The sequence below is a fragment of the Rhamphochromis longiceps genome, linkage group LG5 (genome assembly GCF_057381845.1).
Source record: "Rhamphochromis longiceps isolate RC_006_pf linkage group LG5, R_longiceps_female_GT1.1, whole genome shotgun sequence".
Lineage (NCBI taxonomy): Eukaryota > Metazoa > Chordata > Actinopteri > Cichliformes > Cichlidae > Rhamphochromis > Rhamphochromis longiceps.
The window spans coordinates 27,561,118-27,578,591 of NC_140561.1; the positions used below are offsets into that span (position 1 = coordinate 27,561,118).

At 42.4% G+C, this 17,474-nt stretch overlaps 1 protein-coding gene across 9 annotated transcripts; it reads left to right on the forward strand.

Annotated features, from left to right (window-relative positions):
* Positions 1–2,196: 2,196 nt before the first annotated feature.
* Positions 2,197–5,804, forward strand: LOC146670222 (uncharacterized). 9 transcript variants are annotated; one of them, XM_085407053.1, is made up of 4 exons: positions 2,197–3,479; positions 3,669–3,831; positions 4,004–4,173; positions 4,545–5,803. In XM_085407053.1, the coding sequence occupies exon 4, from the start codon at positions 4,601–4,603 to the stop codon at positions 5,663–5,665; it is 1,065 nt and encodes a 354-aa protein (XP_085263179.1). In that variant the 5' UTR covers positions 2,197–3,479; positions 3,669–3,831; positions 4,004–4,173; positions 4,545–4,600; the 3' UTR covers positions 5,666–5,803. The 9 variants fall into 9 exon arrangements, with proteins under 9 accessions (XP_085263179.1, XP_085263176.1, XP_085263180.1 ...); XM_085407050.1 differs by having other exon boundaries at positions 3,669–3,785; XM_085407054.1 differs by having other exon boundaries at positions 3,669–3,772.
* Positions 5,805–17,474: the final 11,670 nt, after the last annotated feature.

Sequence of the window (17,474 nt, forward strand, 5' to 3'; positions counted from 1 at the left end):
AGACGAAATACTGTTACTGTTAATCTGACTATCCTCAGGTTTTACATGCAGTTACAGTCCCTCCATTTAGAAAGGCAGAGGCCTCACAGTGTAATTATTTTACTGTAGTTGTTTTTTTCCCTGTGTAATAATATTCAACATTGCTATCAATACATTTTTCAAAAAATGCCTCTCTGTGCAAAATGGGTTAAAAAACATAAACAGCTGTAGGATACTGTTTGTCTGTGATCTGAACCGGGGAACAAATCGGGGTGGAGATGACAGAAAGTGGCTGTAGCAGGGCCCTGTCAGACTTGCGGGCTGGAGAAGTTTTCTGACAGGTAGGGCATGTATGGCAATATTTTTTTATGTCTGTGTACATTGACGGCCAAAAGAAACGTGAGCTAACTTGGATATAGGTTTTTTGGCAACCCAGATGACCTGCGCAAGGGAAGGGTATGTGCTAGGTGCATAATGAGGGGTCTACAACTAGACGGTATCAGAAGCCATTGTTGGTCAAGTGCATACAACACATATTTTGGTCACAAAGACCATTAAATGTTGGACAAGGCTCTGAAAACGAGGTCACAGTTACTTCCCAAGCAAAAACCTCTGCTTGTGTGCACAGAACCTGAATTGCAACAAATAAGAAAATAATAAGACAAATATATATAATAATAAGACTTGGTACTAGAGCTGGGCCATATTATACCATTCACGGTAATACTGGTACAATGTTACGCAATGATAAGAAAATAAAATATCGCGATAAAATATGGGTCAAACGCGCATGCGCAGTGCCTTTGCTTTCATACGCACATGGCTGAAAAAGCATGGTGGCAATGGAAAATGAGAAGGGGGGGGAAAGTGAATTGTTGAGTGAAACAGATGAACCAGAATTGGTTTGTAAAAATGGTGCAACTTCAGTGATGTAGAACTGGTTTGGTGTTTGTTGGTCAGATACCCACCAAAGCACAGTTTTTTTGTAGAACATGCAAGTGGGCTGTCGTTATTATCAGTGACGGGAATAACAGCGTTACAAGCAACGGCGATACTAACGGTGTTACTTTTTTTCAGTAACGAGTAATCTAACTAATTACTATTCCTATTGTTACAACGCCGTTACAGTTACTAACAAGGAAACGCGGTCCGTTACTATTTTTCAACAAACAAATGCGGTAAGCAGTTGCACGGAAGTAGCTGACTACGTAAGTAATCTGGACGCTACAGCTTTAAGCAGCTGCGCGCTCCGCAGACGATAATCACGATCACTGTCTAGCACAACACCTGGAGCTAAGGGGGCAAAACAATCACATGAGTGCTGCTGTTTGACTGAGGAAGAATAAAGTATTCTTGGTAAGCCAATCACATGACCACTTAAAGACAGTTTTTAAATTGTGTTGATAGGCCACGTAAAACCAGAGTCATGATAAACAATATATACGCGGCGTTTTTTCCTCAATTGTTTCATCACGTAAGCACAGCGCTAGCAAGCACTCTGTGCTGGGGGAAGCAAGAAGAATGAGTTGAATAAAGTTTGACTTATCTGACTGCATTGTTTTGCTTAATGTGCCTTATAATCCCGTGTACCTTATGCACCGGTGACACGAGCTGGTGTTCTGAGAAACCATCATACCCTACTCTGACAAAACGTCCTACCCGTTAGAGCAGGGCGATATGGCCAAAAATATTTATCACGATATATATTTGAAAATTTGCGATAACGATATAACTGACGATATAATTGATGCGAGACAAAATACAACTCCACAACATTACTAGCGCAAAAAGACAACCTTCCATTTATTTTCACTTAAACAAGAAGCTGGTTTTTATGTACATTAAAGCTTTATAAAACTGTAACAGTGCAAATGCAAATTCCTTGCTGAAAGTTTAACCAAAAGGCATTTCCAGTAGAAATGGGCTGACATATCCTGAGCATAACCATGTATAATATCCACTGAAGTTAAAAAGAGGTGCTTTGCAACATTAAACTGCAGTGTGCAGTATGTATTTTTCGGACCATAAGGTGCACGGGATTATAAGGCACATTAAGCGAAACAAAGCAGTCAGATAATTCAAACTTTATTAAACTCATTCTTCTTGCTTCCTCCACTTCTGTACCATTGATTCATTAATGTTGAATTCTCTGGCAGCTGCTCTATTCCCATGTTGTTGCAGTATATTAATGACTAACCTCGTATTGTGGATGGATTATCTCAGTTGTTCTTCTGACTGAAGTTTGGTCCGTTTACAGCATCCTGCCATGCGATTGCATTTGTCTCTAACTATCAGAAACCTTAACGTTAACTTTTTTAAGTGGAAAAGTGTTAGTGTTCGTCCTCCAGCTTCACTGTTTATATTATGCTAACATAGCTGTGTCGCTAGCGATCACGTAGGCAAGGCAAGGCAAGGCAAATTAATTTGTATAGCACAATTCAACAACAACAAGGTGATTCAAAGTTTGCATAGCGTAGCACATCATTGTTAGATACCAGCTAGCCCAACTTCAGTAACCCTATAAACGTCACTGCTGTTTAGTTTCCTGTCTTCATTTATGTTGGAAGTGATAGCAGAGCTGTACGTTTGATTTTTTTCAGAAATCTCTCAGTCAGAACTAGGGTTGCCAACCGTCCCTTAAAATACGGAATCGTCCCGTATTTCGAAACAAAAGTACACGTCCCGTATTGAGCTAATAAGGGACGCACTTTGTCCCGTAATACAGTGAGAATCAAAAGTAGTCTATAACTTTTAATGGAATTAACGCTTTGTTTGAAAACATAATTCCCAGCCCCTCTCCTGCTTTGTGACCAATGAGCTGACAGCACACTTACGAGTATGACAATTCAGATTACCACTCATCTCATTGGTCGAGGAAAGGTCGCTTACGGAGAAAATACCGGAAGACAACAAATGACCACAACAAGAAGCATGGCCAACAGGGAAACAAACGCAGACACTGCGGTGCAAGTCTCGGACGACAGTAAACCTAAAGCTGGGCAGACACTGTGCAATTTTTTTCAGTCACGTTATTCAGCTCCTGCTCAAACTGCACGATTGACTCGCAGTTGGTAGGTCACGATGCAGGTCTCACACTATACCGCCCGATGCTCTGATGCGACCTGAGTGCTCACACTGTGCCTCCATAAAATGAAGGTTATAACAGAAAATCTGTCGCGCTCTCTCTCTCCGTCTTACACTCACACAGACACACACACCACCACCATCAACTTTGCTAAATTGCTAATGTGGCAGGATGAATGTTATCCTTCGGTCCAACCCACTTTCAGCCTGGCCCATTAGGGGGCGCTGGTATAAATAGTGGCCATTTGAGTGTCTCTGCATCGCTTGCCTGTGATCTCCTTTTTGGTCACCTGACTTCCTCGGTGTGGTAGAGATCGTTTGTGGGTTACTCCTCTAAAGTCTCCATCGCGGCTGGTCGTAGCTATAGAAGCCTCCTCTGAGCTATTCTGCTTACGTTCTGTGACCCGGCTTACTTGGTACGTAATCAACTTTTGTTACGCTCTCTGCCTTCTATTGTTCTTTTATAGTAATTATTTATTATGTTTCGCAGGAAGTGTGGACCTTAGTTTTGCGCCAAGCTACACGAACTGAAGTGCTGCTGTTTTGCCTTGCTGTGCTTTTACCGTCTGTTCCCGTTGTGAGAATTCTTTCCCTGCTGTTGTCAGCTTTTACAGTGGACGTCGGCGTGGACAACGGCCATATGCATGCCGGTTATCGGAGTCAGCTGGCGTGCATATTGATTGACTGTTAACTTATCGTCGTGTGGACGGCAAGTTGGAGCAGTACGGCGATTCCGTTTGCTCCAGATTTTAGAGTTTTATTCAGATTGTATGTTGTTTTATTGCTTTTTGATTTGTAGTTTGGATTCTGTTACACCACTGGTGGGAGGCCCTTTTTCTAGCTGTGGATCACCAGTGTGGTCCTGCAGTTGGGTTGTCCCCCGGTGCTACACATTAGTTTGTTGTAATATATTAACATTTTCTTTGTTTCTTTTATTCAGATGCGGAGTGCCGACGTGGAGGAGACTAGGGTGCCTTGGTGGTGGGATCCCTTGAGTGTACACACCTGCCTTGTCTAGTTTATTAGTGTGAGTGTGTGATAGTGTGTTGCACTTGTGTTTTGGTGTGTTTTCTTTCTTTAGTTGTGTGTGGCATCCCTGCCCCTCCACTGGTAAGCCTCAGCTCTGAATACCTTTTTAAGCATATTTGTATTTGAATATTTATGATTGTTTTTATTCGGTGTTTTAAATAATTACCAATAAATTGTCAATTTGTTTATTATTGAACCTCGTCTCTGGATTGAGTATAGCGAACTTAAGTGCCTTTTTGGTGATTTAGTGTCATTTCCAGTATTCTCTGGGTGAAATTCCCAGGGTGGCGTTGTCGTTCTTTAAAACTGAAGAGTATTTACTTTATATCCCAACCTCGTCTCGCCACAAACTTGGCGTTGTCGACAGGATATACTCTTTAAAACAGAGACGTGTGTTCTTCTTTTTTTGTTTGGTGTAACGTAAATTGTTTTTTTTATATTATTTTGTACAGAATAAAGGCAAAGCAGCAGCTACTTTGGTGTGGGATTTCACAGCTGTGTTACAGAGATGGAGGAAGAGTTACAGGAACTCAGGGACTTGATCGCGCAGCTGAAAGCAGACAACGAGAGGCTGCGTCAGGAGAGGGCTGTTGGGTCAGGTACTAGTGCTACACCTTCTACTTCAACTGCATCATCTGTGAACCCCCCAACGGCTGGTGTCTCTGTAGCAGAGAGACTAGTTTTTGTGCCCCGTGACAGAAAATGCCCTATGTTTAGAGGAAAATCAGGTATAGGGTTGAATGAATGGTTGGAGGAATTAGAAGGTTGTGCTAGAGCACGTCATTTGTCTTTGGCTGATAAAGCATTTTTCCTGTTTGACCACCTAGAAGGAGAAGCACGTGAGGAGATTAAATATCGCTCTAGTGCAGAGAGGACTGATCCTGCTAAGATAATTACTATATTGCAAGAACTTTATGGCTGTTCAGAATCCTATGTAGCATTGCAGGAAGCTTTCTTCTCTAGAAAACAGCAGGAAAGTGAGACACTGCAAGAGTTTTCCCTCGCTCTCTTGGGTCTTATGGAAAAAGTTAAATCGAGTGCCCCCAATGGCATGCCCAATGCTGACGTTTTATTAAGAGATCAATTTGTTGAACAGGTCTTAGATAGTACCTTGCGGCGGGAGTTAAAGCAGCTAGTAAGGAGGCAGCCAACACTGACATTGCTGGAGATTAGAGGGGAAGCTATTAGGTGGGAACGTGAAGGGTTGCCTAGTGGCGTTAGGCATAGAAGCAGTTCTGTCCCTTCTGTTTATGGCATTCAGTATGGGGTCCATAGCGGTCCCTCAGGAATAGCTCAGTCTACCCATTTGTCTGAGATGAGCGAGATGAAGGAATTGTTAAAGCGCCAGCAGGAGCAACTTAATCAGCTCACTCAGAGCATTGCTCGATTGCAGGGCCCCCATCGAATGCCTCGCTCAGGACGGGGCGACTCCATTATATGCCGTCGTTGTCAGCAACCTGGACATTTTGCTCGGGAGTGTGATGGGGAACGCGTTCCTCGTTCCCGGCCTCCTTCGCAGGCCCCTCTGCACAATCGCAGGCACTCTCCTTTAAATACGGCTTCGGAAAACTAGCACCCTCCGTATTGCCGAGCCACAGTTCGGGTGGGGTGTCTATTGGCTCAAGGGTTGTTTCTAATGGTCCAGAGGCAGTCTCGAAATTAATTTCATCCTGTCCTCATATCAGAATCAGAATCAGAATACTTTATTGATCCCTGGGGGAAATTATTTTTTGTTACAGTGCTCCATTTTAAACCAACATTAAGACAAGACAGACAATACGCTAACTAAGAATAGTACAATATACAGTGGGGCAAAAAAGTATTTAGTCAGCCACCGATTGTGCAAGTTCCCCCACCTAAAATGATGACAGAGGTCAGTAATTTGCACCAGAGGTACACTTCAACTGTGAGAGACAGAATGTGAAAGAAAAATCCATGAATCCACATGGTAGGATTTGTAAAGAATTTATTCGTAAATTAGGGTGGAAAATAAGTATTTGGTCACCTCAAACATGGAAAATCTCTGGCTCTCACAGACCTGTAACGTCTTCTGTAAGAAGCTTTTCTGTCCCCCACTCGTTACCTGTATGAATGGCACCTGTTTGAACTCATCATCTGTATAAAAGACACCTGTCCACAGCCTCAAACAGTCAGACTCCAAACGCCGCCATGGCCAAGACCAAAGAGCTTTCGAAGGACACCAGGAAAAGTATTGTAGACCTGCACCAGACTGGGAAGAGTGAATCTACAATAGGCAAGCAGCTTGGTGTGAAAAAATCAACTGTGGGAGCAATCATCAGAAAATGGAAGACATACAAGACCACTGATAATCTCCCTCGATCTGGGGCTCCACGCAAGATCTCATCCCATGGGGTCAAAATGATCATGAGAACGGTGAGCAAAGATCCCAGAACCACACGGGGGGACCTGGTGAATGACCTGCAGAGAGCTGGGACCAAAGTAACAAAGGTCACCATCAGTAACACACTACAACGGCAGGGAATCAAATCCCGCAGTGCCAGACGTGTTCCGCTGCTGAAGCCAGTGCATGTCCAGGCCCATCTGAAGTTTGCCAGAGAGCACATGGATGATACAGCAGAGGATTGGGAGAATGTCATGTGGTCAGATGAAACCAAAGTAGAACTTTTTGGTATAAACTCAACTCGTCGTGTTTGGAGGAAGAAGAATACTGAGTTGCATCCCAAGAACACCATACCTACTGTGAAGCATGGGGGTGGAAACATCATGCTATGGGGCTGTTTTTCTGCCAAGGGGACAGGACGACTGATCCGTGTTAAGGACAGAATGAATGGGGCCATGTATCGTGAGATTTTGAGCCAAAACCTCCTTCCATCAGTGAGAACTTTGAAGATGAAACGAGGCTGGGTCTTCCAACATGACAATGATCCAAAACACACCGCCCGGGCAACAAAGGAGTGGCTCCGTAAGAAGCATTTGAAAGTCCTGGAGTGGCCTAGCCAGTCTCCAGACCTCAACCCCATAGAAAATCTGTGGCGGGAGTTGAAAGTCCGTGTTGCTCGGCGACAGCCCCAAAACATCACTGCTCTCGAGAAGATCTGCATGGAGGAATGGGCCAAAATACCAGCTACTGTGTGTGCAAACCTGGTAAAGACCTATAGTAAACGTTTGACCTCTGTTATTGCCAACAAAGGTTATGTTACAAAGTATTGAGTTGTATTTTTGTTATTGACCAAATACTTATTTTCCATCCTGATTTACGAATAAATTCTCTACAAATCCTACCATGTGGATTCATGGATTTTTTTTTTTCACATTCTGTCTCTCACAGTTGAAGTGTACCTCTGGTGCAAATTACTGACCTCTGTCATCATTTTAGGTGGGGGAACTTGCACAATCGGTGGCTGACTAAATACTTTTTTGCCCCACTGTATACATGTGTGTGTGTGTATGTATATATATATATATATATATATATATATATATATATATATATATATATATATATATATATATATATATATATATATACATACATACATAAAAATATATATATATATATATACATACATACATAAAAATATATATATATATATATACATACATACATAAAAATATATATATATATATATACATACATACATAAAAATATATATATATATATATACATACATACATAAGTCACTTATAACTAAATATTTGGAAAAGAAACATGTGTAGTTGTAGCAGCAAACAGTGTGTTAAGTGGATGCGTTGTACAGGGAGATGGCCACAGGCAGGAATGATTTCCTGTGTCGTTCAGTGGTGCTTTTCGGTAATCTCAGTCTCTCACTGAACGAGCTCCTGTGACTGACCAACATGTCATGGAGTGGGTGGGAGGTGTTATCCAACATTGTCTTTATCTTGGACAGCATCCGCCTCTCCGACACCACCTTGAGGGAGTCCAGCTCCATCCCCACAACATTGCTGGCCTTACGGATCAGTTTATTAAGTCTGTTGGCATCTGCGACCCTCAGCCTGCTCCCCCAGCATGCAACAGCATAGAGGATCGCACTGGCCACCACAGACTCATAGAAAATCCTCAGCATTTTCTGGCAGATGTTGAAGGACCTCAGTCGCCTCAAAAAATAGAGACGACTCTGGCCCTTCCTGTAAAGTGCTGTGGTGTTTTTAGCCCAGTCCAGTTTATTGTCAATGTGTACTCCAAGGTATTTATAGTCCTCCACAATGTCAACACTGACCCCCTGGATTGAAACAGGGGTCAAGTGTTTCCTGGTCTTCCTGAAGTCCACGATCAGTTCCTTGGTCTTTGCCACGTTGAGCTGCAGATGATTCTGCTCACACCACGTGACAAAGGAGTCGACCACAGCCCGGTACTCTGTCTCATCATCCCTGCTGATGCATCCAACCACCGCAGAGTCATCAGAAAACTTCTGAAGATGGCAGGTCTCTGTGCAGTGGCTGAAGTCTGTGGTGTAGAGGGTGAAGAGGAAGGGGGAGAGGACAGTCCCCTGTGGTGCCCCTGTGTTGCTAATCACCTTGTCAGACACACACTGTGGGAGACGTACATATTGTGGTCTTCCTGTCAGGTAATCAACAATCCAGGACACCAGAGAAGCATCCACCTGCATCGCTGCTAACTTATCACCCAGGAGGGTCGGCCTGATGGTGTTGAAAGCACTGGAAAAGTCAAAAAACATGACCCTCACAGTGCTCGCCGGCTGGTCCAGATGGGTGTAGACACGATTGAGCAGGTAGATGATGGCGTCCTCTGTTCCGAGACGAGGCTGATAAGCGAACTGAAGGGGATCCAGATGTGGTCTTACTATGGGTCGCAGCTGGTCCAGGATGAGCCTTTCCAGGGTCTTCATGATGTGGGAGGTCAGTGCCACGGGCCTGTAATCCTGGGGGCCACTGGGACGAGGCGTCTTTGGTACAGGGACGAGGCATGATGTCTTCCACATCACCGGGACCCTCTGCAGACTCAGACTCAGCATAAACAGTTTATGAAAGACTCCACACAGCTGGGGGGCACAGGCCTTGAGGACAAGGGGACTCACTCCGTCTGGTCCAGCAGACTTGCCTGAGTGAAGTCTCCTCATTTGCATCTCAACCTGGTATTGAGTGAAGGTGATGGGTGGGGGAGGGGTGTCAGGAATCTCACAGGAGGCAACATGTGAAGAGAGAGGCTGGCACAGTGGTGTGGCTCTGGATTCCAGGCTGACTGCAGGTGAGGTTGTGGGGGTGGGAGCAGACACTGTGGTGTCGAATCTATTGAAAAACAGATTCAACTCGTCGGCTCTATTCTCACCTCCCTCAGCTCCCCTGCTGTTGGTTGGCCTGAATCCAGTGATGGTCTTCATGCCCCTCCACACCTCTCTCATGCTGTTCTGCTGGAGTTTCCACTCCAGCTTCCTCCTGTAATTGTCCTTAGCCTCTCTGATCTTGTCCTTTAGTAACACCTGGACCTTCCTCACCTCCTCTTTGTTGCCCCCTCTGAAAGCCCTCTTCTTGTTGTTGAGGAGGGCTTTGATGTCCTTAGTCACCCACGGCTTGTTATTTGGGTAACAATGAACAGTCTGAGCTGGAACAATGGAGTCGGTGCAGAAAGTTATGTAGTCTGTGATACACTCAGTAAGCCCATTGATGTCCTCGGCGTGAGGCTCACAGAGTGTTTCCCAGTCGGTCACCTCGAAACAGCCCTGTAGTTCCGCTATTGCCTCCTCTGACCACCTCCTAACAGTCCTGGTGGTCACAGGTTCCCTCCTCACAATTGGCACATAGCAGGGGGTGAGGTGAATCAGGTTATGATCTGACCTACCAAGTGGGGGGAGGGAGGAGGAGCTGTATGCATCCTTGACGTTAGCATACAGTAAGTCTAAAGTTTTCTCTCCCCTGGTGGGACAGTCCACATATTGTTTGAATGTTGGTAGTGTATTGTCCAGTGATACATGGTTGAAGTCACCCGAGATCACAATAAAGGCACTCGGGTGCTGAGTCTGTAGCCGAGCTATGGCAGAGTGGATAGTGTCACATGCAGCTGTGGGGTTAGCAGAGGGGGGAACATAAACAGCCACCAAGATGACGTGAGAGAATTCCCTGGGTAAATAATACGGCCTGAGTCCAACAGCACACAGTTCAGTGTCCGGGCAACAAATCCTTTCTTTGATTGTTATGTTGGCAGGGTTACACCACCGGTTGTTAACTAAAACAGCAAGCCCACCTCCTTTACGCTTACCGCTAGCGATGCTGTCCCTGTCCGCCCGAACAGTGTGGAAGCCTTCCACGGAAGCATTCTCATCGGGAATGACCTGGTGCAGCCATGATTCGGTGAAACACATCAGGCTACACTCTCGGTATTCCCTCTGACTCCGTACCAGTGCTGAGAGCTCGTCGATTTTACTTGCCAACGATCGCACATTTCCCATCACGATAGACGGCAGACACGGTTTAAACCTCCTCCTCGCTTCGAGCCTCCGCTGTCTCACCGTCACCTTTTTTTCTTCTCTTCTGTCCTTGACCTCTGCATCCCCGATGTGTTTTCCTCCAAATTTCAGCTGGTACTTCTGCGGGCCTGGCCAGCGAGCCGGCCGGCATCAGGGCGATCAGCTGATCTCTGGAGTAAACAGTCCGTGCGTGTAGGAGATGTGCCGCGGTCCCGTTCCATGATAAAAGTAACAGTTCCACGGCCACCAGAAGAACAAAAACTCTCTCAATCCACATGATTGAGTAAGAGATAGAAAACGGAGGAAAATACAAGTCAGAAAAAAAAAAGAATACGTAAGAAAAAAGAGCTAAACTAAGAGAAAAGCAGGAGCGACTGTAACAGGCTGCACGCTGGTTGGCGCATGCGCACTTAACAAACAATACTGTTTGTTCTTGGTCTAAACAGAGCGCGTTGTGTGTGACATCTTCTTTTGCGCATGCGGGCCGCTTTGAGCGTTCACACTAGAGCGCGTTTGCTGTCGCATTTTATTTGTAGTGTGGACGAGGAGACAAAAAAATCGGATTTGATCAAAAAATCGGAATTGAGCATTAAGACCTGCAGTGTGAACGTAGCCTAAATGACCTGGAAGCTGTTGCACTGTCTGCACCTGTAAACTCCAGGACACGTTTACAAACAATTTTCGTTGTTATTTGCGCTGCAGCTGCAGGTTAGGGTGGAGTTACTGTGTGTGTGTTTACAAGTAGTTTTAAACCTTGTGATCCACAAAACAGCATAACAGTAAAAGAAGAATTGACTGCGTTACAGTCAGTGCGGGAGCGGCGGCTTTGCTCGTGCGCGATTCATTTGCAGTTTGGACGCACGTGAACATCTCCTGCCCTGATACACAGCAAAATCGCCAGTGTTAAATTGACACTGTGAGTGTTAAATTTAACACTAGAAAAGTGTCTATATGTGTCCACTCTTTTGAGTGTTAAATTAACACTTTTCAAAGTGTTATATTTTTAACAACGAGCTAGTGTTATTTTAACACTGCACAGAGTTAAAAATTAACACTGAGTAACACTGACCAGTGTCAAAAATATTCTACACTGGTGTTAAGTGTTAAAAATTAACACCGAATAGTGTTGGTGGTACTTTACACTAGCCCTGGTGTTAAAAAATTCAACTCTGAATAGTGTTAATTTTCTAACACTAGTGTCAGTCAAATCATTAATACCACCAGATTACAATAAACTCCCATTAATCTCTGATATCTCTACTGCTACAATTAACCCCCAACATCCACCCATTACAAAGAAATACAAGACATTAACGTTCCAAAATACTTTGTATTCAGATACACCACAAGTAAACAAGTCATACAAAATTACAGTATGGGACAATGTACATTTTGTCATCAGTGCCATTTGAAAATTGCCTATCATAAGGTCTATAGTACACCAGATCATCTACAGAGATCAGTGCAAAGACATCTAATCCATCCTCAATAACAAATGCATTTAAGTGATCATTGAAATATACTGTTGAGACCTTACAAGTTAGAAGATAAGTATTGAAATCGCTAACAATTATACTGACAATCTTACTGAACAAAGGCATCTCATTTTCAACACCAGAACAAACATACATCCCAACTTGATATTCTGTACCATAACTTTTGACCCAGGAAGTTGTAGAAACAATAGAAGAAACATCAAACATTTTATTCAGTGCTTCACTGCCTTTTAAGCTGCTGGCCAAGACTTCATTAATGGGGCCGAACTGTAATCTTTTAAAATAAAAATTTTCAAAATGAAAGGCTAATTGATTCTGATGTTTTTTTTTACTAGTGTTTTTGTGATATTTTTAAAGTTCTTTACAGATCTTTTGAAGAACTTGTGCTTTGCTTCAAATCTCATGCACCACATATGTATGAGTGGCCCAATTTTTCTAATGCAGCGTGGGTAATGGATCATTAGATGGTGCTTTGGAATCAAATTCCGTTCTGGAAAGAGAGATTTGAAAGCCTTGTGATGATCGGCAATCAGATGTTTCAAATAGCAAGTCATGCCATGAGTTATAATGGGTGAAAAAACAATGTTCACAATTTGAACTAACAAAAGTAGCAAGTTGCAATGTCCATCATTTCTGCAAACGATATCTCCAAAAATCAATGGGCTATTCCGCAAAAGACACCATGACTGCACAGCATTAAGCCCAAGATCTTTGCTGTTGTCATCCAGTTTTAGCCCACCTGGCCTGTTCCTTCTCTGTGCATATCCGTAGTTAAAGCTTATAATTCTCTGTGACAATGAATTCAAGGATATTAAGAGGTCTTAATCAAGTACTGAAACACAAGCTTTAACTCATACTGCACCACTCCCTCTAGTAGATCATGCATTATGTCTACAGCATAGTTGTCTGAAATATGGAACAGCCGAAGTGAATTGAGTAAACAATTTCTTTTTACACCAAATGTTGAGGCCAAAGCAGGATTTTGTTGAATGGCACCACAGTGTTTGTAATGAAGTTCTTTGGAACGCAGTGTTAAGCCTACATGATCTTCACTAAAAACTGACTGCAACTCTGTCTTATCAGTTAAACAAAATCTACAACAATAGTTTGCACTAAATGATTCAACAAAACCAAAAATGCTATGTAAAGCCAAGTTGTCACCTGTAATCTGAAAAAGCGAACCTCTCACAGGTGTGGCTGAAAAGGGCACTTGCATTCCTTCAGTCTCTAAAATCTTTAGATCATCAACAAGTGGCTTTAGGATAGGATCAAACCCATATTTTTTTAAGTCTTCTGAATGAAAAAGGGCTACAAGATGAATGTTCATCACCACAGAATTTAACTCTGGTGGCAAATTTCTCAAAACAAAATAAATACAACCAAGTTTGTGCACCCCCTTTTTTGAGCCTAAAGGATTAGCAGTTTCAAAATCGTCATAGTAGAGCTGGATCTGGAGAGCATGTTCTTGTTGTGAGAATAAACTGTGATTTTTGAAGTAGGAGCCGTCATTTAAATCTCTGTACAATCCCTCCATGTTTAGTTTTTTTTTCTGGAAACTGCTACAAAGTTCACTGTTTCGAAACATAGATGAAAGGGATCCCATGATAGGAACGTACATGAATTTATCATTGACAGGAACTTGCCTGTATGTCCCTGTTGTTCTATCTTTGCGTACATCAAAACGCACACCAAGAACATGCTCTATGGGTTCAACTATTTTCCATTTTTGCTCAAAATATCTTATCCTTTTAGATTCTGTGTTAAGACATGAAAATGGATTTTCAAGCTGATCAAAGCAATCCTCAACTTTTTCTAAGGTTTCTCTTGATGTATCAGTTGACAAACAGTCGACAACAGATTGTTTTGCATGTGCATGGATGTCATTAACCAGTTCCTCCAATGAACCAACTAAACACTGTACAGTACTTTCAGGAACTCCTGATGATTGTACTTGAGCAATAACAGAGCTGCACATGTTCAGTATTTGCCTTTTTTCAACTGGAACCGGTGTAGTTATTGTCATGGGATGAGCCACATTTACAGGCTGTGAAACAGAGGTTCCATCGTTAGGTACAGGCTCAAAATTGTTGATGACCTCAGAGTGAACGCAGTCTCCATGTGCTCGGAATAAGTGCCGCTTGTAACCAGAGTACGTGTGAAAGATAAATGAACATCCAGGCTCTCCACAGGTCAAACGTAAAAACTTTCCTGGGTACAAACCATGCTGGAACTTCAAATGTCTAAATAACACTGAGCAACTTGTGTGGTGTATCTTGCAAATGTAACAGATGAACATTTCCAGTCAAAGTGCTGAATAGTGGATATCTTTAAACCGTACAGTGAAGACTTCCTCTTGTTTCATTGACCCGAGGACTGTCCTTCACGCTGCCAACATCAATGCCATACACTTGATGGTCTGGATGAATGTGTAGAAGTTGTCCAATGCCTTATCAAAGGACACGGCAAATTAAAAAATGTGCCTTGAAAAGTTTTGCCTTGTCAAAACCTGCATCTCCCATCTGTGTCACACAGGGAATGACCTTTTGATCTAGGACAATGTAGAAACTTTGGGTAGAAACTTTGGATGATGTTCTTTCTTTCTCCAACCCACAGGACGAATGGCTGAGTGGGGCCAGCCTTAAGAAAAGCCTCTGTGCTACCTCCCACCTGAGGGAGAGAAAGAAACCAAGTGATTCACATTAAACAAAATTGATAATCTGATGTTGAGGCATTGCTGTTTGAAATTATGACAATATTAAAATGTTTCACTCCGCGCGCACAATTATTTTTGTTTCAATGTGTACATTTAGTTTTAATAGAAACAATGACATGTCAGTCCTGCAACACCAAGCTTGTCTGGGATAGATACATCTGCTGCAGGTTGGATCACCTTGCCATCTTAAAATATCAGCCGTTGATAATTTGCATCTGTTCTCATCAAAAGAGAAATATACAATTCTAAAAAGCATACCTTGATGAATTTCATTAGGTGGTGAGCAGCATCTGATGTGCTAATCTTTGAAGACGTCCTTCCCTTAGATGATGGAGTGAAGTGAAGCAGCAAAAGAGGGCAGCCGCCTCGCAGTCCCAAACTACAGAATAGAAATTAAGATCATCACAATTACTGTCATTTAAAGGATCACAGCAGTCATTTTTCCACGTTATGTAATACCATGATGACATTTTAGACACCTGATAATTTTTCTAATAAGGCAGTTTTCCAGCGCCTTGGTATAAAAATTCATTTCTAGAGACTTAAAATCTTCTGGCCACCAAGTGAAGTAGATATCGAGTCATAACAATAGTAAGATTATGTAACTTTTTTTGTGTTCAAACTACATTAAATGTCATTTCAGGTTTAACATGTTTGTAAGCTTGTTTTCATACCATACAGAAATGAGTGATATATTGTGTTGTGGGAATTAAGCAAATGCTGTAAAGGCATGCAAAATCTACCATTTCCAACTTACACTTACCAGCCTCGTTAGAGTAACGCTGTGCAGAAATGAGCAGCTCATCCAATTCTGTACTCTGGGACAGATTTTTGCAATCTTTGATGATCCTTGGCTTGAAGAATGTTGGCCACTTTGCAAGGAACTTACCAGACACTTCCTCCCCAAAAAACAGCATTGTGAAGTCTTGGTCAATCTTAAACACAAAGTGTAACAACAGAAACAACACATTAACAAGAAAACAAACAAAGGAACCACAAAGCAGTCATTAAATTATTTTATGCCTTACCAAGCCAGGTGTATCCAGAAATCTTGGGAAAAGGTCCAGGACAGTAGAAGCTATGGCAGGTTCTTGAACCACTTTTTGCCTATGTTGAAATGTCACCTTCATGTTGTCTTTGACATGTTTCATGTCAGTTGAGTGCCTCTTCCTTGCATTTATCACCTGACAACGGCCTCACATTTGAACACAAGTTGCGAAGAGTCTTGGGGCTGTCTTGAAAAGCTGACTTTGATTAGTTCATCTCTTCTCGGGAACCAGCATATCACCACCTGCCGAGAGTAAAATAAGGTCCAGCATATAACACCATTTCTTTGCAAAATATCTAGCATGTCTAGTCCCTTTAGACTGAGTTAAAATTAATTTTGTTAAGAAAAACATCCTTGATCCATTTTTTAAGTAGTACAAGCTGTGTAACATGACTGCAATACAGTATTCTCTCAACTATCACAGGGGTTAGTAGGAACCATATTTCTATTTTATTATTTTTTATATATTTTAAGCGATAAAAACCCTCCCCACAAATATTCCTGACAATGTAGCGTTTGGTTTGTTCGTTTTTAAATTTCAAATATTGTATAACAAGACAAAACTGCAAATATGAACGCATCCCCCCCTCTCCCTCTTAACTAACCGATGCCTTTAATTGAACTACCAAATTAACACAATGGTCCTCTCTTTCTGGTCAGACACTTTGCAGCACTTCTGCTGTAATTTTATTCATATTTAACAAAATAAAAATGCAGAAATAAGTGTACACATTAGTTTTTGACTCTCACTGAACTAACAAAGCCAATCCCTCCACATGTTTGTACTCTCTTGTTACCTCGGCCAGGTCCGCGGCTCTGAACCGTGGTAATGACACCTCTGGCCAATACGCTGGGTTGTCGGGCTTGTAGCTTTACTGTCAGCGAACACAGTGTACAGTCGAATCTTAACAGCTTTCTTACAACCAGGCACTCATTTTGGCGGCAGTGGTTATTATTATATTTACATGCGCTCTTCTTCCATTTCTCATCGGTAACAGCTCTTACTTTCTCCCTCTCTCGCGCTCAAACACACAACGGGAGGGGCAGTTCCACACGTTCTCCCCGCAGCACGGACTACACTACCCATGAGGGCCGGTAACACTCTGCCCTCATTGCCTTTATATTAAATCATTTTTGGCTAATGACAAAAAAAAGTCACTTTAAGGGCCAAATTGCATTATACTTCTTCACCTCACCTGACGTGGGCCGCAAGTGGCCTCTGGGCCGCGAGTTTGAGACCACTGACCCTAAGGCTTTGGCAGTTTAATTCGAAAATAAATAAAAGGCATTTAATAAAAACTGTGAAATATATTAACATGTAATATTCATTACAGTCTGCCAATAGCCAGATTATGCTAAATGAATATTAGGAAAGAAACTGGTACTTTGCAGAGTTCTAGCTAGCAGTAGCCCAGCTTAACAAAAACAGTTAAAATTCAAATATGACACTTAAAGATGATGTATTTTGATATAAATACTATTTCTTTTACTAGTTATCATGTTACTTGTTCTAACATCAATCTAAAACTTAATATTTAACCGAATAAAACTTACCGCATCAGCAAGAAAAAATGGCGACCGAAGATTCTGGATTGCGAAGCTCCACAGGAAATGAAGGTGTGGTCTAATTTAACACCCACAGTGTTAAAATGCAGTAACGACTAAAATCTACACTTACACTTTTCAGGAATCAACTCCCG